Source organism: Trachurus trachurus (genome assembly GCF_905171665.1).
Source record: "Trachurus trachurus genome assembly, chromosome: 5".
In the NCBI taxonomy this organism is placed as follows: Eukaryota; Metazoa; Chordata; class Actinopteri; order Carangiformes; family Carangidae; genus Trachurus; species Trachurus trachurus.
Window position 1 is genome coordinate 1,167,541 of NC_139896.1, and position 22,146 is coordinate 1,189,686.

Sequence of the window (22,146 nt, forward strand, 5' to 3'; positions counted from 1 at the left end):
GTTTCTGTACAGCTTTAAACAGCCTGCTAGGCGGTAGAGCGGGTCGTCCAGTAACCAGAGGGTTGGCGGTTCGAATCCCGCTCTGTCCCAGTCTCTGTCGTAGTGTCCTTGGGCAAGACACCTTACCCACCTTTCCTCATGTGGATGTGTATGAATGATGGTGGTGGTTTGGTGCACATTGGCAGCTGTGGCTACACCTAGTTTACATCACTGGTGTGAATGTGGTATGAATGAATAATGGTTGCTGTAAAGCACTTTGGGTGTTGGGTGAAAAGCACTATATAAATGTAATCTATTACTACCAGGAGAATGAAGGAGATGCTGTTTGATGTTTAAACATGCAGCAGCTTCTTACATCCTGGTTCTGTAGAGCTGCTTGTTCATTGACAATACACATCGTTGTGTATGATGGGACCAGCATGACGACTACACATAATTAATAACTATCTAATAACCATCAGCAGGTCTGATACTGCAAAAAAAAAAAGCAACATACGTTATTGGTGGAATGAGTGAAAAGCAAGGCCGAATATAAAAAAAAAAAAAATTAAATACACCTGAAATGTCTAGTAGGCTAATTGAAAAATTAAAAAAACAACAACTGACCAACAAAGGTTAGGAACCACTATTTTAAAAGACACTTGGGTTTTTTTGGAATGTACTTGTAGATCTTTCAGCACTCACTATTAGGGCTGTCAGAACGAACTTCGCTATTCGAATACAATTCGAATGTTAGTCAAAATGAGAACATTCGATGGTGGAAACTGACGTTTGAATGTTTTTAATGAGGCAAATTAACGTGGTGCGTCGCGACGTTCAGAGTAGTACACATGTTGATAAAACAACATGCAGTTATTGTTGTGCACAAAGTAAAGCTGCAGCTTCAAATATACAAGCAGAGTTTTTTTTTAATTGCCCGTTCATTCGGCTGCCACGGTGCGCGTATGCGTCCCCACTCTACACACACACCTTTTTTTTTTTTTAATTGATCGATCCGCGGACCACTTGTGTGCTGATCACGGATCAGCTGTGATCTGTTGCACCACAAGTTACTCTGTGCCCTAACCCCGCAGCCCCCGCGAAGCCAGGTTTCCACCGAACCAACGATCCTTCTTTTTTTTTCTTTTTTTTACCGCAACATATGCAGGGTTTCCGCGGGGTTGTAAAAGGTATTAAAATGTAGTAAATGAAATTAGCAAAAATTAAGGCCATTAAAAAGTATTAAAAAGTAATAAATGTCATCTGACGAGGTATTAAATTTTCGAAGCACTATCCAACTAAGAGTTTGTTCCCATTTAAGTGCAGGCCTAAAAATCCCGTGAATTTATTTAGCCTATATTTTATAAATTATATGTGCAAGTAGGACCAGAGCGATATCAATGATGGGACGTCGGTCAGTGTGCGTTCGCGGTAAAACTATTTGCGCTTCAGTCTAAAACCGTGCCGCCTGGGTGATTTTGGCTGCTGCCTTGGTTAAAACGTGTGTGCATGGGGGACCGTTCAGATGTATTATCATTACTTTCAATATAGATGCGCATCATGCGCGATCACAATGTGTCAGTGTTGGGTCAGACCAAGATTCTCCCTCGGTGTCTCTCCTACTGTTTCCCGCGGAGCTCTGCCCCGTTTGAAAGGTGAAGGAAGCCCATGTGAAAAGACGTCAGGTCAGTAAAATGTTGAACAGGCTGATAATCACGTGAAAGTGAAGCAACCTCATTCATAGTTCGCTCTGATTATACAATATCCAATGTAGACGCGCGACATGCACGCTCACAACCGAAAGCAGCACCGTAGCTGCGCGCATTCGATGCGACGGCGACGCGCTTGTTTTTTCGTGCATCAGTATCGAGTATCAGCTGTGCGCTGCAGACGTGCACGGTTCCCTATGTTGCTGTGTCAGGCAGGTGTTTCCCACAGAGCTCTGCCCATTTTAAATAAACACAAAGGTTTCCAAAGTGCTGTACAGACAAACGTAATCACAGAAGGGTTAAAATGAAGTAAAGGCGAGCTGTCAAGATGTATGCAGTAATTAATTATTTCATATACTGTACCTATCACTCCTATTATTTCCAATTCACAGGTGCATTAGAATATCATGGTTAAGTTTATCAAGGCATATGTCAGTATTTCAATTCAAAAAGTGAAACTAACACAAAGAATGAAACATTTCATGTCTTTATTTATTCTATTTATTTTAATTGTACTAATTATGACTAATGTTAAATGAAGACTTATAATTCAGTATCCCCAAAAATCTAAATATTACAAAGGACCAATTAAAAAAACAACAACAAAAAAACATTTTTAATAGGCTACAGAAATGTTGGCTTTACTTCTGGAAATGGACTTTGCCATGATATTATAATGTATTGAGATGCACCTGTATATAATTTGTTAATGGTGAGTGTCACCGCCCTAAGCACACCCCCCTAACAGGTAACAGGTACTTGATTTGAATTGTAAGCATTTGCCTACTACACTTAGTCACTCAGAAAGTTAAGTAAGAAAATGACAGTAATCTGTTACTTTTTAATTAGTTACCCCCAACACTGAAGTTCGAAAAGTTGCCACTACAGTTGCAGCTCGAAGTCGTGTTGGTATTAAAAAATATTGTGACGGTATTAAAAAAGGTATTAAAAGGTATTAAATTCAACTGAAGAATTTCTGTATAAACCCTGTTATAAATCAGTTTTTGTGGGATAATGTCAGTGTTTAATCCCAGCAGTGGTTTTTATAATCTGCCTATAAAGGGACAGTCTCATTAAAGGATAATTAGCGTTAGCGTTAATTAGCACGACTTGTAATGACACCAAAGTTATCTGGGTGAGGAAATGATCGGATTTTATGCTAGAAATAAGAATAGAAATCCCCCTTTAAGTAGAAGGAGTTGTGTTTGTGTTGGTATTTAAATAAAAAACTGGAGCGGAATAAGTGCCGTTCGTGTAGAGATGGTTTTTAAGGACTGTTCGTGTTTCTCCAGAGCTGTAAATGTTTCCTCATGAATTCAAACAGCTCAGTGAGACTCTGGTGAGGAAGTTTGGACCAACACTTCTCCTCTTATAGATCGTTGTTCTGTTAATAATAACATCTGATCCTTCACACTGTCCTCCACAGTAATAAAGACGTATTTTTATTATTTCCACAGCGGAGGATATTGCCAAAGAGGTGGAGGCCAACGAGAAGGCCAGAGGTCAACTGCAGGGGAAAACCAAACCTGTACGTACCGATCACTCTCTGTTTGTCTTTTACTCAACACACAACAACTGAAGAGTTTTAGCACCAAAAACTCAGACATTCATCATAAAAGACCAATAACTGTCGTCTGTGTTGATTGAGCATTGGCAAGTGTAGGCAGGGTTAATATTAAAATATAACAAACAATAATAATATAACCTTTCAATACATTTAAAGATTAACAACAGAAAGAAAAAATAATAACTAGATGGTTGAGAATGTAAAATGTACCATTTCAGTGTAGTGTGTTTTCATTGATGTTTGCCTGTGTGTGTGTGTTCAGGTCATGGTGTTCACTAAGAACCAGACTGAGAAGGAGATCGATGCCATGCATTCAAATTACAGTAAGTCAAGTGGTTTTCTTCTTCCACTTCGTTATTTATTTCTTCATCCTGCAGAATAACAAAGAAATGACTTTTATTCATCTGAGGCCTGGACTACACAAATACGATGTATTCCTAAACCATCCAGACTAACATTTTTCACTAGGAGCACCGTGGCCCCTAACTTAACATTTTAGGAGAGCAAGCAGGAAATTTAGGGGCACACACTTGTAAATCGACTTATAAAGCAAGTATTCACGATACTCACACACACTGACCTGCCACCTGTAATGACAAACATCAGATTTTTTGAGTCTCCCCTTTCATGTTTCACCAGCGTTACAAAACAAAAGACAGGCAACTTCACTGGTTGCACATGTGCACAAGTAGATGAAAAACTTACTTGCATTGTCCCAAATTTTAGGGGCGAAATGCCTCCATTTAGGGGCAGTCTGGAGCCCTGCTAAACGCACATTTTCCTGTCCAATTGGGCCTCTCAACCACACGAACACGGCGTTTTCACCCACATAAACGGATAAAAAAGTGGAGAAATAAAAAAATATCCAATTGAGTTGATCCGTGTAGCGATGATGTCAAGCGCCTAGCAACAAGCGGTTCGCACGTACGCATCGAAGCAAAACGGTTGTGCTTTGCATTGTCGTTGTTGCATCAACTGCGCTCCACCGCTACGCAAAGGCGTCTGCTGCTGCGCCCGATATTACTGGATAGCCCCAATAGGGTCCTACACGTCTTGGAAAATCTGGAAAACACATGGAAAATGAGAAAAAAAAGTAAAATGTCCTGGAAAAGCTTGAGTTGTTGTCCTGGAAAATTATTTATCCCAGCTACCAGAGCTCTATTTGACTTTTTCAGACCCTTCTAAGGATTTCGTTTCCACAAAAAAACAACATGTTTGTGCTGTTCTATGATACATTTGTCATAATTTCTAAGCATTTAAAATATTATTTCATAATTAGAGCCACAGACTGCACATCTTTAAACCAGACTTCTGGGAGAGAGAATGAGAGAGAGGAATAAACACAGAAACAAACTGGTTAAATTTACAAAATAAGGTTCCATTGACGAAAAGAAGACTTCTCCAAAGCTTGAATGGGACGGAGGATGAATCAGTGTACGGTGTAAAAACTAATGTCCGTCAACTGAAAATGTCCTGGAAAACGATTTCAAGAAAAGAGTGGGAACGCTGCCCAAGCGTCCACGGTTTAAAATACGTTCTTCTTCTTATTTTACATTTTGCCAATCGCCACCTATCGGCCGGGCGTGGCATTGCAGGCTTCAGAGGCGATCGTTTTGAGTTTTGCCTCTTCGTATGGACAGAGATGTTTCTGTGGTGTGGACAGAGTTTTTTTTTTTAAAACGAGGACGAAAATATCCGCTTAAAAAAAAAAAAAATCCATATAAGTGTCGTCTTAAAGGCCTTAAAGAGGAACAATGCAGGATTTTTAGTTTTACCAGTGCATAGGTAAGAAAAGTTTCATATGGAATGAAGTTATATTCTATATAGACTGCACACTAATAATACATGGAAAAAGTAGGAGGTAAGAAAGTGGAAATCTCACATTGTAAGACAGGTACAGAAATACATCTGGGACACTTCGTCCACCTTGAGGTCTCAGGTTGGAGAGCGTCTTGTGATTTCTGCTCCTCCATAAGAAGCTGGTGAATAGAGCCTCAGTGTCTTCAAACCAGCCTTGTGGAAATTATAACGAGAGAGCAGAAATAAATAATGTAAAGTTAATCTGGGTAGAATATTTGTCTTTATTACCTCTGCTCTACCCCATAATGACAGTGGGAGAGAGTCGTCCGTCTTTTGATGTTGTCACGGATCATTTTCAGTACGGGAGATCAAACATTTAGGAAATCTGTGATCTGATATTTATTCATTCCTTGTTCTTTCAGGTTTACGAAGACCGAAAATGTTTTACAAGTTTACAAATTGTATTTATTTAGAAATAGGACAAAACATATTAAAGAACATTTTAAAAGAAAAATATAAATATGAAAAGAGATTGTAGCTACACGGCTAATTTCCACCTCCTGTCCCAAGGGCAGGTAGTAGGTGTATCAGAGAAGAGAAGAGAAGAGAAGGAAGGAAGGACAATAAATTACAGGACTTTCCATAACAACAGAATAGTAGATTGCACCACAACAAAGGCTATCGGTTTGGGATGACACATGATTAATTATCTCCATATTAAAATTCCATCTGTACAGGGCTGCTACACTGTAGGCTACCACTATAATCTATTGCAGGATGCCCCGTCATAATAAAGTGCTGGACTATATTACAAATATAAAGTGCTGAACTGTGTTGCAGAAATGCCCATAATAATAAAGTGCTAGAAGTGTGATAATCTATTGCCAAATGCCCACAGTAAAGTGCGTTGGGCATACAACAAACAACAATTCAAAATACAACAACATACAGCAGATAGACAGAAAAGTATACAGGTTTAAGTATGACAGTGTTCACAGATGTGGTTTTCTAGTAGCCATGCTTTAAGATGTTTGGAGAATGATGTTGATGATGATGATAAGAAGTTGCACACAGTATGGTGCTGACTTTGACATAAAGTACAATGCTGTAAAGAGTAAAATCATGAGTGTTATGAGCAGAGAAGACAGACAGACAACCTTCTGTCTTCCATCCGTCTGGTACTGCACTCAGTGTGTGTCTGCAGAGAGATTAAATATTTGGGCCATATTATTGCTAATGACTTGTCCGATGATAAAGATATGTACAGGCAGCGTTATAAGCTCTATGCACAAGCAAACTCGCTGTGTCGTAAGTTTAGCATGTGCTCGGTATATAGTCTCCCCTTGAGCCTGCTCTGGTGGATCTGTTTGAGTTTCTGTTGACAAAGTCTTGTAGTGGTGGTGGAGCTTGATCATGAAGAATTTTATATTTATAGAATCAGTGTATTTTACAGTTTTAGAGTTCAGTTGTATTGCTTCACTCTGTTGGTATTCTGTGAATGAAATGAGCTGGGTTCGATAGGGCCAATAAAGTGTCAGATAGTTCAACATTTTGTCAAATTGGCCCATTGCCATAACCCCTATAGTCATAGCAGTAGGTTCATTACCTTTAATTGTCAGTGCAAGCTATTTTTAGAACGGCGGAGCAGAGCCGTGAGCTGCTCAGAGCTACGCTACGGAGGCTCATTATGGGATTTCTTGGTTTCCCTCATCAAACTCATCAAATACACAATCCAACAACTCCACAACGCTCTGGTGGACAAGTTGTGAGCTGCACATTCACCACGCTATGAGATAATAACACAACGTTACCACACAGAGTTGTTTTAGAGGGAAATACAGAGACTGTTGATGAAAAACTGTCCCTGAAGGCAACGTGCATCAGCGGTTTTGCATGAATAAAAAAATAAAATTAAAGGTAACGAACCTACTGCTATGACTATAGGGATTATGGCAATGGGCCAATTTGACTATATGTTGAACTATCCCTTTAAAATCATGACTATGCATGACGTTCTTCATTACAAAGAGTTGACAGTGAAACTTTGTTTGATTAAAAAGGGAAAAGTTCTGTATTTTTCTGTGTTATTTACCAGCTCACTAAAAGAGGAAAAGGAGAAAGACGCCTCCATGACCCTCTAGGCAGAATAACAAATCCTTAGTTTCCAGATCTATGATTTGTCTGTGTGATTTCCGTCTGTGCAGAAAAGTGCAGTTGTAGTTTCAGGAAAACACAGCAGACAAAGAGAAGAAATGCAAAACGCTGTTTCCCTCAGAGAGACGGAACATTTCGCTCCAAGATATGAATTTTACTCTGAGCTCGGGTGGAACGGACCAATTTAGTTTTCAGTGAAATGGTTTGTAATGCTGCTTTTTCTCCTTTTTGTCACCGTGTATTTCACAGCACTTAGAAAGACTAACATCACATCACAGACTGTGGTTTTTCAGAGAAGATGCTGCCTCCACGGCTTCGTTCAGCTCTGTGTTCACCTCCAACACGATCTTCATTAGGGAAACTAACTCAGTTATTAAAGAAATTCTCTCTGCTCTCACTTAAAAGACAATTATTCCACTCAGAACAAACAGGCTTTAATGAAGTGATGAGTATTTTCAGGCTGAAACGTGCGTTGATGTGTTTCTGCACAGTGAGGAAGAATAAAAATTTATCCGAATGAATTACAGGTCATTCGATATTCATTCAAACCTAATTTTTCTAAAAAGTGACAGCCCTGCTACGTTTACACAGAAACGATCTGAACAGGAAACGCTAAAGTGCCGTTGTTGCGTTCTCATTGTTTTATTCCGTGTTTAGACGAGCGCTTTTGGGGAGGAAACATGCGTGCATACGGTGACGCAGAAGTCTGTGGAATTCAATGTTTTCTTTTGCATTTTCACCTTTTTACACGGGGACGCAACGACTGAGCGGTTTTCAGATTTCCGTGTAAACATAGTCTTTGCGTTTATGTGTGGTAATTGAAGTTTTTTTGTCTATAAAAAAAGGCAAAACTTAGACTTTGTATGATCCCTCTGAAGTTTTTTTTGTCACCTTCCTATCCCTGATGGAAATGACAATAAGCACTTTAATGTGTATAGTTGTCTTTTTAAGATTGTTAATATGTTGATGCAGAAACTGCAGCTATGCAGGTTGTAAGCATGTGGGTTGAAGAGAGAGTTTAATGTAAATGTGTAAATGTGCTAAACCTTTCATATTTAGTGGAATATACAAGGACGTGTTCTCAGGAAAGTGATAATGGAAGCTCATGAAGGAGCAGGAGGAAAAAAGGTCCTTTACCACACAGACTGTCCCTTTACCACACAGACTGTGTTCTTCGTTGACTCGTGTTGTTCACCCGTATGCATAAATGGCTGCATAAACAGGAAAAGGACGATGGAAAATACCAATTTTGTATTTTTGTGCTGTTGATTCTGATGGGAAATGCCTTTTCCAAACAATTTTTTTTTTTTTAAAGGCAAAACTTCTGAAATGTTTTAGTATTTTTGTCACCGGTGGTGAGCGTTGTCATGTCAACGGAGCCTCAGACTCTCAGACTGGTCAGTGGACGTATTTCATTCTCCTCTGGTCAGCAGAGTTCCTCTCACCGACGCTGCCTGGTGCTGAAGACGATGAGTCATAGCTGCAGACACAGTAGTGGAGGCTGAATATTCTACACACACACACACACACACACACACACACACACACACACACACACACACACACACACACACACACACACACACAGCAGCAGCTTTAAAGGGATAGTTCACCCAAAATTGAAATTTCAATTGAGTTACAGGGGGTCTCGGCGTAGCAGTGCATGTCCATATGACAGTTGCAAATGGATACCAACTGTCTTCGTAACAAAAATACACACCAACGAACATCCAAATACCTCCATGCTGCTCGTATGTAATGTCCCTCTTGTATTGAAGCCCCAACATGAGAAATTGTCCCGAAAAAAATTAAATAAGTCTATTTTTCAAGCTTGTTTTGTAGCAGAAGCTTCTCGAAGCTCCTCTTCCTGGTTCGTCAAATTTGGACGAACTGGGAAGAGGACAGACCCTGGTTTGTCCAAATTTAAAAAATTTTCTGGACAATTTCGCATTTCGGGGCTTCAATGCAAGAGGGACATTACATACGAGCAGCATGGAGGTATTTGGATGTTTTTTGGTGTGTCTTTTTGTTACGAAGACAGTTGGTATCCATTTGCAACCGTCATATGGACATGCACTGCTACGCCGAGACCCCCTGTAACTCAGAGAAGCCACGGAGGACTCTGAAACTTCTCCCAGCCCTTAGTCCACATGAGGGGGAGGAGATCATGAGTTGTGATGAGAAATTTCAATTTTGGGTGAACTACTATCTCCTTTAATACTCTGAGCCTCCAACAGCATCATTACCATTCTGCATATTATTCAGAGTCGGGCCAATCTGGCTTCATTCAGCGTTGTGAAGCCCTCAATTTGCAGCGAGCATCAAACGCCCTTCGTCCGCTGCTGCACATTATCAGCAGAGAAACGGGCGGAGACTTCGCTGACTAATTCAGCAGCGAGAGGTCGGAGGAACATCATGTAAAACTGATGAGGCCGGTCAGTGTCTCGGTGTGAAGACTCGTCGGCTGTTTGTCTCTCTGGCATTTTACTTTACTTTCCCCCCCGTCGCCTCATGAGCTCATAGCCGATCAGTCAGCGACGCATCATCATCATCATCAGACGTACAGAACAGACGGGGTCTTTGTTTCTCTCCTCAGGGAGCAGAGGTCAAGCCAGAGGAGCAGCAGCAGCTTTATGGGATGGCAGCATTATCCCCTCTCTCTCTCAGTCCCCGTTGTTGACATGGCTGAACAAGATTAAGAGGCTGTTGGGAGGAAACTCAGAGGAGCAAAGTTAGAAAGTGGCTGAGAAATGGATGTGAGTCACAGGAGGAGGCGTCTAAAAATAGCTGCCGTGCTGTGATAACCTCTTGATTTATCTGAGGATGTGGATGACTCACTCAGCAGCAGCAGCAGCAGCAGCAGCAGCAGCAGCAGCAGCGTGTGGAATAGTGAATGAGTAGACAGGGAGGTGAGAGCAGCACACACACACACACACACACACACACACACACACACACACACACACACACTCACAGGTCTTAATGTGACAACATGTTCTCCCTGAGTTAATAGTCAGAGCACATGTTCACGCCACCCAGAGTCACTGTGAGGAAAAAAAAACCTAGAAGTCACTTTATACACACACACACACACACACACACACACACACACTCGTCATAGTCAACAGGTGTTTGCGTTTCATCCCACGTCACCACTGATAAAACCGTTTTTTAATTTCCTCCATTAAAGAGGAACTCTGTAGGACTTCCACCTTAACTCTGTAGGATTTCCACTAGGGATGCACATGATTAACTGATAACAAGAACTTTGACCGATTAATACTATCGGTTATTTTTTAAATTATTATTATATTCCTTATATTCCTTATTCCTTATGTCGTCAAGTCATGGGGGCGTGTCGACACGTGCAGAGTTCACGTGTCTTCAGTCATATTTCACAGCTGAAAGTTCCACAGGAGGACTGACAGTATGAGCAGCAGCAGCCATGAAGGAAGATCAGACAATAAATGTAGCTACATGGACATAGATGTGCATCACCTGTAACAACAGAGCTGGAAAAAAAAAAAAAAAAAGAGGACGAGGACGTTGCTGCTCTCCAGCCTGTTCACCTGCAGCTCCTCTGACAGCTCCACAGAGGAGCTGTCAGAGGAGCTCTGCTGCTCCTTCAGCCTGGTGTTTGGCTGCACTTTGTATAAAAATAGTTCTACATTGGACGATCTAAGCGCGATCAGCTGAGACAGAGCACAGTGGATGTGGCGCTGCTCTGTCGCAGCGCACGTGTGTATTTAACTCTTTCACTGCCAAAGACGAGTTATCTCGTCTTAGGGAATCCAAGCGTAGTTTGCCAAAGACGAGATAACTCGTCTTAGCGTTTTTTTAATGGCAACGCCATGTTGAATGTCTTGCCCTACTCCTCTGTGAAGATCAGAATTGTATCTTCAAAATAAAGTGCAGAAAAACACATTTGGATTGAGAGATATAAAAAATATAGCGGGTTTTTCCCCCCTCACGGAGCGGTGCGGGTGTCTGACTGCAGCGGCGCCGCTCCGTGACACTCTGGCCGCCGGTGAGAGCTTCGGGGGCGGCGGCGGGGCTCATGGCGGCTCGGCAGCTCGTCGGAGCTCCGTGCAGCTCCGTGATACAACGCACAAACGTTAGTAACAACAACCCCGTTGATCGCTCGTCGTTAGTCGTCAAGGGCGTTTGGAAAGTCGCCAGATTTTGCGAGAAATCACTCAGATAGCAGCTTGAAAATCCCACGATCTAGTGTGGATGAGGAACGGACGGCGCCGGCGAACGTGACGAGAGGTAAAGATGGTGGGAGTGTCTGTGAGCAGACTGTCTGTGGTTGAGTTCAGGGGCACGTCAGCCAGAGCTGTAGGCTGTGTGTGTGTGTAGATGTGTGTGAGAGACAGAGAGAGTGAGTGAGACCGCTGCCTGCTGACCAGAGGAAGCTGGATCTGATCTAAAGCGCCGTGTTTCGGCTACAAAAACCTGTCAAACTGATCCGCGCACACGCGCACACACACACACACACACACACACACACGTACATGCACACGCACACGTCACGTACGCACACACACTAAAAAAAAGGAAAGAAAAAGTTGTAACTCAAAGAAAAGAAGGAAAAAAGGCTGCAGTAGTGTGTGTCAGTAGCTAAATGTTTTGTCTGTTGTCATCAAAAGTCATTTGTCAGTGTTGATTTAGTTGTTGTTTACAAGAGAACAACTGTACAGATGTTGAGGTGTCACTAAAGCAAAATATAAAGGAGCCAGTTGTACTGGTTCACCTGAAAATGACAGCCGACACAAAAACCTCTTTTTCTCAAGATTTTGGTGCCAAAATGGCATTTTGGGCTAAAGTAACCTATATTCAACCGCAAATTTCACAAGACTGGAACAAGATAGAAACAAACAGTTTTTTTTGCTGGAAACTAGAGACCCTCATCTTTCCTTTGATGGGTTGAATGTGTATGTAGTAACAGTACATAATATATGGTGGGTCTACGGAAATCAGTCAAAAAGCTGGAAAAAGCCTGGCAAGCTGGAGGAAGCTGCTGTGAGAATGGCTGGCAGTCAAAGAGTTAACGGCAAAAAAATTGGAGCGATATTTTTTTTTTTTTTTTTGCCGTGCACCGCAAGTGTCTTAATCTTATCGGTTAACGGTTAATAATCGGTTAAAGCAGAAGTAAGTGATATATTTGTGTTAATATAAGTCTTAAATAGTTATATCTTCCGACAGCAATCACTTCTATAGAGTGTTTGGTCTGAAACACGGGTCTGTCAGTCACTCTGCTCTGCTCTGAGCCCAGGAGAAAACTTTTATCGTATCCTACAGTTTTTATCCAATGAGGAGAGAGAACGGCATGCAGGGCTGTGTGTGCAGCCAAGGAACGGCGTGAATGTGGTGACGTAGCGACGAGGACTGTTATGGTGCGTTCAAGGCAACCCGTAACTCGTGTTTTTCCGACCTGTGAAGTGGTACCAGTTCGATCTGGTACGAGTTCACGGGTCAGAAGTTACGAGTGGCCGTTATAGTGACTTTCACCGGTAAAACAGGTCGGAGAAACACGAGTGGGTTGCCTGGAACGCTACAAAGTCGTAAGTTGTGACTTGAAGCTGTAATTTACGATTTCAAAAGCCTGCCTGGAACGCAGCATTAGCCACAACCACCGGATCACTCACTTCTGCTTTAACGAGCGTCGGTTATCGGTCAGAAAAAAAATTCAAAATGTGCATCCCTAATTTCCACCTTAACTCTGTAGTATTTCCTCCTTAACTCTTTAGTATTTCCACCTTAACTCTGTAGTATTTCCACCTTAACTCTGTAGTATTTCCACCTTAACTCTTTAGTATCTCCACCTTAACTCTGTAGTATTTCCACCTTAACTCTTTAGTATCTCCACCTTAACTCTGTAGTATTTCCACCTTAACTCTGTAGTATTTCCACCTTAACTCTGTAGTATTTCCACCTTAACTCTTTAGTATCTCCACCTTAACTCTGTAGTATTTCCACCTTAACTCTTTAGTATCTCCACCTTAACTCTGTAGTATTTCCACCTTAACTCTTTAGTATCTCCACCTTAACTCTGTAGTATTTCCACCTTAACTCTTTAGGATTTCCACCTTAACTCCTGAGGATTTCCACTTCGATTCTTTAATATTTCCACCTTAACTCTGTAGGATTTCCACCTTAAAGGTATAGTATGTAGGAATTCCCCCCATCTAGCGGTGCGGTTGCATATCTGAACGTATTCTTGTTGTCTGTCTGACGTCTGCCCGATTTCACGTAAATGCAACAACAGACGCTGCATGTAACAGGATAAACAAGTGGTCTGACAACATGTTGTCATGGTGATGTGGTATTGTGACAACATGTTGTCATGGTGATGTGGTATTGTTTTAGTAAAATGACATCCGGTTGGTTTGCCGACGGCCGTCTGCCTGACTGCACCTGAATGCAACACCGGTGCCTCCGTCCTTCCTCACACTACACAGTGGTGACAGTTTTAACAGGCCGTTTCCGTGGTTACCTACGGTCACGATGCAACATGGCCGCCTCGGTTCGGTTTCCGTGGTTACCTACGGTCACGATGCAACATGGCCGCCTCGGTTCGGTGCGTCGCCCACTTATGTATTTGTAACGACTTGTAACAACTCATTCTAAGGAACCAGAAAGCTTTCATTTGTAGCAGCTGTGATTCACCTTCAGTCAAATACGGATTTATGAAAGACATGTTTGATTTTTGATCAGAAAAAGACAAATAAGTTACAAACTGGGACTTTAAAAAACATGTGAAATGAAATTTTCAGATGTCTTACATGTTTTTGAAGCCAAAATTAAAACGGATAAATGGAGACTCTCTTTCACAAAAATGCATTTTTCTCAGCGTTCTAGAAAAAAAGTGGTCTTTTTGGCGCAACCAGGCTCTATTCAACTTAAGATAAATCAAGAATGGAACAAGATACAAACAAATGGTTTTTTCCCTAGTTAAATAGAGAGTCTCCTCTTTCCTTTGAGTTGTTTGGTGTTTTCAGAGTCATAGTACAAAATATTCTCTGGGTCTTGAAATATTACTCAAAATGCCCCCAAACGCTGGCACATGGCACTGACCATTTTATAAAAGGGCTGGCACTCAATGGCTGTGTCCGAAATCCCCCCCTACTCACTATATAGTGACCAGGCCATTTTGTAGTGGTGTCCGAATGTTTAGTGATTATTAATGTTCACTATCTAGTGACTGAATCTATCCCACAATTCACCGTGAAATGTAGTGAGCATCCGATGGTCACTAACCGGAGCAAGATATCCCATCATGCATTGCGGTCACAGATCGACGCCGTTAACACACCGGCCCAGAGCGACCGGTGTAGCTACCAAATAAATGAAGTAGTGACCGGTGTAGCTACCAAATAAATGCAGTAGTGACCGGTGTAGCTACCAAATAAATGAAGTAGTGACCGGTGTAGCTACCAAATAAATGCAGTAGTGACCGGTGTAGCTACCAAATAAATGAAGTAGTGACCGGTGTAGCTACCAAATAAATGCAGTAGTGACCGGTGTAGCTACCAAATAAATGCAGTAGTGACCGGTGTAGCTACCAAATAAATGCAGTAGTGACCGGTGTAGCTACCAAATAAATGCAGTAGTGACCGGTGTAGCTACCAAATAAATGCAGTAGTGACCGGTGTAGCTACCAAATAAATGCAGTAGTGACCGGTGTAGCTACCAAATAAATGCAGTAGTGCAGCAGCCTCAGTAAATGTGTCCAGCTGCCAGAGTTGTCCGGTCGCGGCTTCCACAGACTCCCACAACAAACGTCGGAGCAAATTTCCTAACAAGCGTTATAAACTGACCACAGACTCTGGATAGCGATGCTAATTTCTGTTAGCCCGTCTATGGTGTTTTACATTAACGTTAGCATTAAGCTAGCGGGCTTTATGCTTAGTTGTGACACTGGCTGTGTGTGTTTTGAATGTTGTTTCAAACTATGTGGGTTTGATTGAACATCTTTGATGCTTAAATATATATATTACCGCTTAATATATTGCTTTACTCCTCTACACCGGCCGTTACCATGGTTGTATCCATGGTACCTACACCGGCCGTTACAATTGCGGTCGGAACGTTTTAATTACGCGACGTAATACGTCATTAACTGTGCGGCGGAGTAGTGTCCCAAAGTGTTTTTTTATTTGACCAGTGAGTCACTATATAGTCACTATGTTGAATTCACTATATAGTGAGTAGGGAGGAGGGAATGAGGGAGGGATTTCGGACACAACCAATGAGTTAATTAAACCAAAAAAACTAAACAATTGATGATTCAGTTTTACATATTATGCACAATGTTCTGCGTACAGACATTAACATCAGTCCTGCACGGACAGATCATCTGTGTGGGAATAAAACAGATCTGTCATTCGGAGACGTGTGATAAGTTTAAGACGACACTTACTCAGTTTATAGAAGTTAGAAACTGTATAAACTGATAATAACAGAGCGGCGCCCACTCTCCATTAAGGTTTGAGTCACACGCTGCTACCGTCACATTGTTCCTTTTCTGCTGCAGTGGAAAAAAGACCAGCTGAGATTCACCGGTAAATGGTATTAGACGTAGAAGTAGAAGTAGATTGACTCCAACTGGAAAAAGTACATAATATTACATTTAGTAGGTTTTCCACATGTGCATGTTGGAACCGTGGAAAGTGTTGATATTAGATATTTAACAACACGTGGATCTGTCGTCATGGTTTCTCCAGACAAACTGTCATCGTTTAAACCTCGAGGTGACGTAGTACAGAGCTGTGGAAAAAGGATTTGTCCTCTTCCTCATTTCTTTTGCATATTTGTCACACTTTAATGTTTTAGATCAACTAAACAAATTGTGATATTGGACAAAGACAATGCAAGTAAATATAAAATGCAGTTTTTAAATGATGATTTAATTTATTAAAGGGATAGTTCAACATTTTGGCAAACTGGCCCATTGCCATAATCCCTATAGTCATAGCAGTAGGTTCGTTACCTTTAATTGTCGGTGCAAGCTATTTTTAGAACGGCGGAGCAGAGCCGTGAGCTGCTCAGAGCTACGCTACGGAGGCTCATTATGGGATTACTTGGTTTCCCTCATCAAACTCATCAAATACACAATCCAACAACTCCACAACGCTCTGGTGGACAAGTTGTGAACTGCACATTCACCACGCTATGAGATAATAACACAACGTTACCACACAGAGTTGTTTTAGAGGGAAATACAGAGACTGTTGATGAAAAACTGTCCCTGAAGGCAACGTGCATCAGTGGTTTTGCATGAATTTCCCTCTAAAACAACTCTGTGTGGTAACGTTGTGTTGTTGGATTGTGTAATAAAGGTAACGAACCTACTGCTATGACTATAGGGATTATGGCAATCGGCCAGTTTGACAAAATGTTGAACTATCCCTTTAAGGCAAAATAAGCTGAACTAACTGTGATGATGAACCATATTTTTTTGGAAAGCTGAGTTCAGTTTCAGTCTCCACACCCAGACCAGTTGGATCAATAGAACCTGTGTGACAAAGTGAGGGAGGCTGAGAGATCTCAAACAGCAACACATCACGCTGCGACCTCAACAAAGTCAAGAAAAGATGAAAAGAGCAAACAAAAACTAAATCAATGTCATCTACCAGTCTGGAAAGTGTTACAAGGCATTTCTAAAGCTTTGGGACTCCAGGGAACCACACTGCAAAAACTCAAAATCTTTCCAAGAATATTTGTCTTATTTCTAGTCAAAACTAATCTCTTTTCACTTAAAATAAGACTCATCACCTAAAAATTAACTTGTTTTTCGATCATTTTCACTTGTTTCAAACACATTTTCACTTGAAATAAGTAGAAAAATCTGCCAGTGAAAGCAAGTTGTTTTGTGATTGTAATAAGAAAGAAAAACTTGCTCCACTATCAGATTATTTTAAGTGAAAATCTGCTTGAAAGATGTAAAAAGTGTCTAAAAACAAGCTACTTTTTAATGTGATGAGTCTTATTTTAAGTAGAATGAGTTTGTTTTGACTAGAAATAAGACAAATATTCTTGGTAAGATTTTGAGTTTTTGCAGTGCAGTGAAATCTGGACGGGGGCAAATCCCTTTTTCCAGCTCTGTAACTGTTGGTGACCAGAAGCAGCAACAGCTTCAGCTCTGTTTAGCCACAATGATAAAGTCTTCAGCTGATTCAAAACACTCTATTAATGTCAGTGACGTGCAGATGCTCCGTATCTCTGAGGAAAGAAGATGAATGTGTTGATTTTTAGTTTTGGACCAGGGCCAAACTTCCCATTTCCTCCTCCGCCGGTCGGTCGGTCTAACAGCTGTGGGTTCCTCTCTCTCTACAAACACTCACACTCATGAATAAAACCTTGTCTTCTTCCCAAATATATTCAACCTCTCAAGGTCGGAACTCCTCGTCGTCGTCTCGAGTCAAAATATTAATCTGTTTTTCATCGGAGAGATTTTGGAGACTCACAAAGAAAAATGAGTCTGTGTTGTTGTTTACCATGAATATTAATGCACCGTTTCCCAGACAACATGCAGTCAGGAACCATGTTTCCATCAACACGTTAAGCAATATGGAATTAAAAACGCACTAAAGAAACAGTAAAATTAGATTAAATATGATGAATATCGATAAAAAGTTAATACGGTCGATCTCATCAGATTTTCTCTTGATCGATACAAAGTTAATGTGACAAATTCTGATGGAAACAGCACAAGACGTCATTACTCACGGCTTTTTATTGGATTTAAAGGTCTGAGATGGAAACACACTGGAACCAGTGTTATTCACATTTAAGGGATACGCCAAAACATTTTTTTTCCGTGTCTTGCCTCACTCCTGAGTCCATGACCAGCAGATAGACACCATCCTTTCCACTGTGCGTGCAGTAACAAGGGAGATAGAGCCGTATCGCCGTAATTAGCTTAGCTCAAACACTGGAAGTGTATAGGTAGTGTTAGCCTGCCTCCACCTAAAGTCACTAATTAGCTTAGCTCAAACACTGGAAGTGTATAGGTAGTGTTAGCCTGCCTCCACCTAAAGTCACTAATTAGCTTAGCTCAAACACTGGAAGTGTATAGGTAGTGTTAGCCTGCCTCCACCTAAAGTCACTAATTAGCTTAGCTCAAACACTGGAAGGATGGTGTCTATCTGCTGGTCATGGACTCGGGAGTGAGGCAAGACACGAAAAAAATATGTTGGCGTATCCCTTTAATATCTTTTATCGATCTTCAGATAATGGGATCAACAGGTGGATGGAAACGTGGTTAGTGATGAGATGTAGCTTTGTGTTCAGCTCCTTGTCTCACCTGTCTCCTCTGTCTCTCCACAGGGAAGCAGCACAGCAGCGACTTCTCCCGCCTCATCGCCCAGGTCAAAGGTCGCCTGCAGACCAGCAGGCCGACGCCGCGTGTCAAACAGGAAGTCGGCGCGGAGGGAGCGGATGTAGACAAGACGCCCTCTAAAGGTACAACACTGGTTTAGATAACAAGAGTCCATTTAAACTCTGTTGTTCCACCGAGCCACAGCTGTGACCGGGTTAAAGCAGCTCAGAGAAGACGATGAGGTGAAGTCTCTGAGGATCAACTACACAGTTACAGCTCCACTCGACTCGCTTTAGGTCCTTTTCCATCACAGCTGAGTTCTTCACAGTAGGGATGTAGACGGTTACCCGAGTACCCGAGGAGGCGATCTGCTATCCGGTTATGAATTTATTATCTGGTTAACCTAGGATTAAAAAAACGTCACGTTAGAGCAACAGTCTAGTGTCGGATCAAACTACATCATCATGCCGTGGTTCGGCTTTTTGTCGTGTTAAACAGTTTCGGATCAAGTAACGTGATTTTCTGCTGTGTAAAAGTGTTTTTGGATCGAGCCTCGGACTTTCAAACCTTTTACAATAATCTGTGGTGGTTCCCTCGGAGACGACAGGTGTCATCAAGTCTGGTAGAAAATATTCTTTCAGTTTACAAACATTCTGAAACCTTCCCAGTTATTTCCTGAAACGATGCGAGGCAGAGAGGACTGAAGGCACCGACATTTAGTGTGGACTAATAAATAAGCACCGCTAATGATTTTAAAAAAAAAAGAAAAGAAAAAAGGTTTTCTCCTCCGAGGCAGCCGCGGCATAAAGATGCTCATCTGCCCCGTATGTGCATCTTCAACTCCATCTCTACTCTTATTATCCAGCTGATGTTTAGTCTGACGACGCTGTGTGTCAGTGATGTGACTGTCTGACGGACAGAGAGCATTTATGCACCGGCTGAGCTCTGTCCGTCGGACATGATGTCATTTTATTTTTTATTACAGTATTCGGTTACCCGGGTAACACCAGGTTAGGATACTCGGTTAGAAAATTATTCAAAATGCCCATCCCTACTTCACAGTTCCTCTTCAGTGTGGGCGGGGTCGTCATATCACGGCGGCTACGGCCACGTCGTCTCGCGAAATTTCGGAGGATATTGACATGCGGCTTTTTAATACAGATGCCACGACGGCCCGTTATTGTGACAACTGCACTGTTGCAAAGTCACCTTGCTGCTTTGACATTTTATTTACATTTGCTTCGCACATGGATGTGACAGCAGCAGATGTTACCACGTGCAGCTTTGACGTCATATCGGAGCCTTAATGTCAGTAAATTAGAGTAAAATACAGACTTCACTTATCCCGTGTGAATGCACCGCAAGAAACACAGACGTGGGGGGGGAATTTACAAATCACCAGATGTCCCCAGGTAATACTAATCCCGTGCGAATAGGGCTTTAGGATCCATTTTTTGGACTTCCTGGGGGAAAAAAAGGTTTTAAAATTAGCAGGTTTGATTCTTGTGTCGATCACCGAGTGCAGTAGGAAAGTCAGAAGTAAAGTGACGTCTAGTTCCTAAAATGCAGCAGCTTTTCTTCTGACTGTGATAGTTTCATCAAACAATGTTGCTGTCTTGTCATGTTTCTTGTTTTGTTCTTAATTGCACAGTCACTGGAGTATAATGCACGTATCATTTCACTGCAATGATCTTGTATTATTGTATGTGACAAATAAATTCTCTTGAACTCTTGAACTCAACTCTGTTAGTTTCCCTGTTTAACTCTCGATAGTTATTGTTAGAAACAGAGAGGAACTCTGATGCACTCTGTGATCGACTGGTCGGGGCTTCTGCAGCTGGAGGAGAGTGTGTGAGTTGTGTTTTAGTCGTTTCAGTAGAAACCAGCCAAAGACTAAAACACTGAGCTGCAGTCTGACAGACTTTATTTATTGATCCCAGAGGAAATTCATCCTACAGGTTTTTAGATTCTCACCTGTCACAGCTCCTCAGGCCCCGACACATTCACTGACACGTTTTAAATATGTTTTCACTGAAGCTCATCAAAATGTTCTGTTTCTATCAGCTGAGCAAATGTAACCGTGTTAAAACGTTTCCAATATTAGAAACATGTGGAGACGATGTCAGCAGCTCACTCTGTATGCACGCCCGTTCTGACAGGTCGTCACTGCTCTGATGGATCCACCGCGGGTGTCTGACACACTGATATATAATATATATATACGTATATTATATATTATATTATATATATTTTTTCTCCCTTCAGATGCGGCTGCAGAACCAAAGCTCCTCGTCTCCGTGGTGAAGACAGAAGACGGAGGCAGCGACGAGGAGCTGTTATCAAGACGGATGAAGCTGTCGCCCAGTCCCACGTACAGCGACGTGTCCATCAGCAGGTACACACACACACACACACACACACACACAGAGAGAAGACAAAAAGGCCCTTTTGGACTACTTTTTGTAATTTCCCAGTGACGATGACGATCCCAGATAAGAAGCCGAGTGTTTCCCTCCGATAAAAGAAACTGCAGCTGATGAAGAGACGCTGGTTTATGACTTCAAGCTGCTTCGTAATGATCTGAACGATTTCTCATAAACTCCAGTTAAAGGGACAACCAGGAGTTTTGTTAAAGCGAAGTGTTTTCCCACTACATTTATGAGCCTCCGCACCGTGAAATTCTTTGACCGGTGCAAGACAGACTCATGTTTTCATTCATCAAGAATTAAAGTCAGAGGTTGGAAGACGATCACATACCGTCGTAGTTCCCACCATAAACGGAGATTCGGCGGCGTTATTCTCATGACTCGCCACGAAACCGAAAGTAAAGAAACGCTGGTCGGCTCGCCCAGCATTTCCACCACCACTAATAATAACAAAATAACCATAGAGACAAAACCATAGATTTATCTAAAATGGACCATTAACAAGTGGTAACGGAGATTCATCCACATTAATATCAGACTTTTTATAACCAAATAGAAACTCCTCGTTGTCCCTTTAATGTCAGTTATTATTGTAGCATCGTCTGAAGTTACTGCATTAAACATATAGGAAATGACAGAGACAAACAGTTTCCTGTGATTAACACAAAGAAAACACGTTTCCTCTTTTGTACAGTAAATACAATCAGCTGTTTTACCTAAAAACAGGGGATTCCTTGAGTATACAGCGGGGAAAATAAGTATTGAACGCGTCAACATTTTTCTCAGAAAATATATTTCTAATAGAGCTATTGACATGACATTTTCACCAGATGTCGGCATCAACCCAAGTAATGCACACATACAAAGAAATCCGAACATTAATGTCCATAAATTAAGTTATGTGTAATAAAGTGAAATGACACAGGGAATAAGTATTGAACACATGAAGAAAAGGAGGGGCAAAAAGGTATGGAAAGCCAAGAAAGCAGCTGGAGTTTGTCAATATTTAGAATGTAATCCTGTCTCCTATCAGTGCAAAGTAATATCTGCTGGTTTAGTCCTGATTGATGCCTTTTAAAAAGGTTTCTCACCACCAAGGTGTCAGACAATAAGAATTGCATGATGGGCAATGGCAAAGAGCTGTCTAAGAGCTGTCTAAAGACCTACGCAACCAAAGATTTCAGACAG

At 41.6% G+C, this 22,146-nt stretch overlaps 1 protein-coding gene across 1 annotated transcript in view; it reads left to right on the forward strand.

Moving 5' to 3' along the window:
• The window catches only part of rad18 (RAD18 E3 ubiquitin protein ligase), a gene marked incomplete at its 3' end in the record, with an annotated part of 55,299 nt that overhangs the window by 27,471 nt on the left and 5,682 nt on the right, over window positions 1-22,146 (forward strand). The window contains exons 8-11 of the mRNA XM_083971193.1: window positions 3,146-3,216; window positions 3,518-3,578; window positions 18,541-18,675; window positions 20,798-20,927. Coding sequence (XP_083827319.1) covers window positions 3,146-3,216; window positions 3,518-3,578; window positions 18,541-18,675; window positions 20,798-20,927 — 397 coding nt within the window. The remainder of the gene's footprint in view (window positions 1-3,145; window positions 3,217-3,517; window positions 3,579-18,540; window positions 18,676-20,797; window positions 20,928-22,146) is intronic.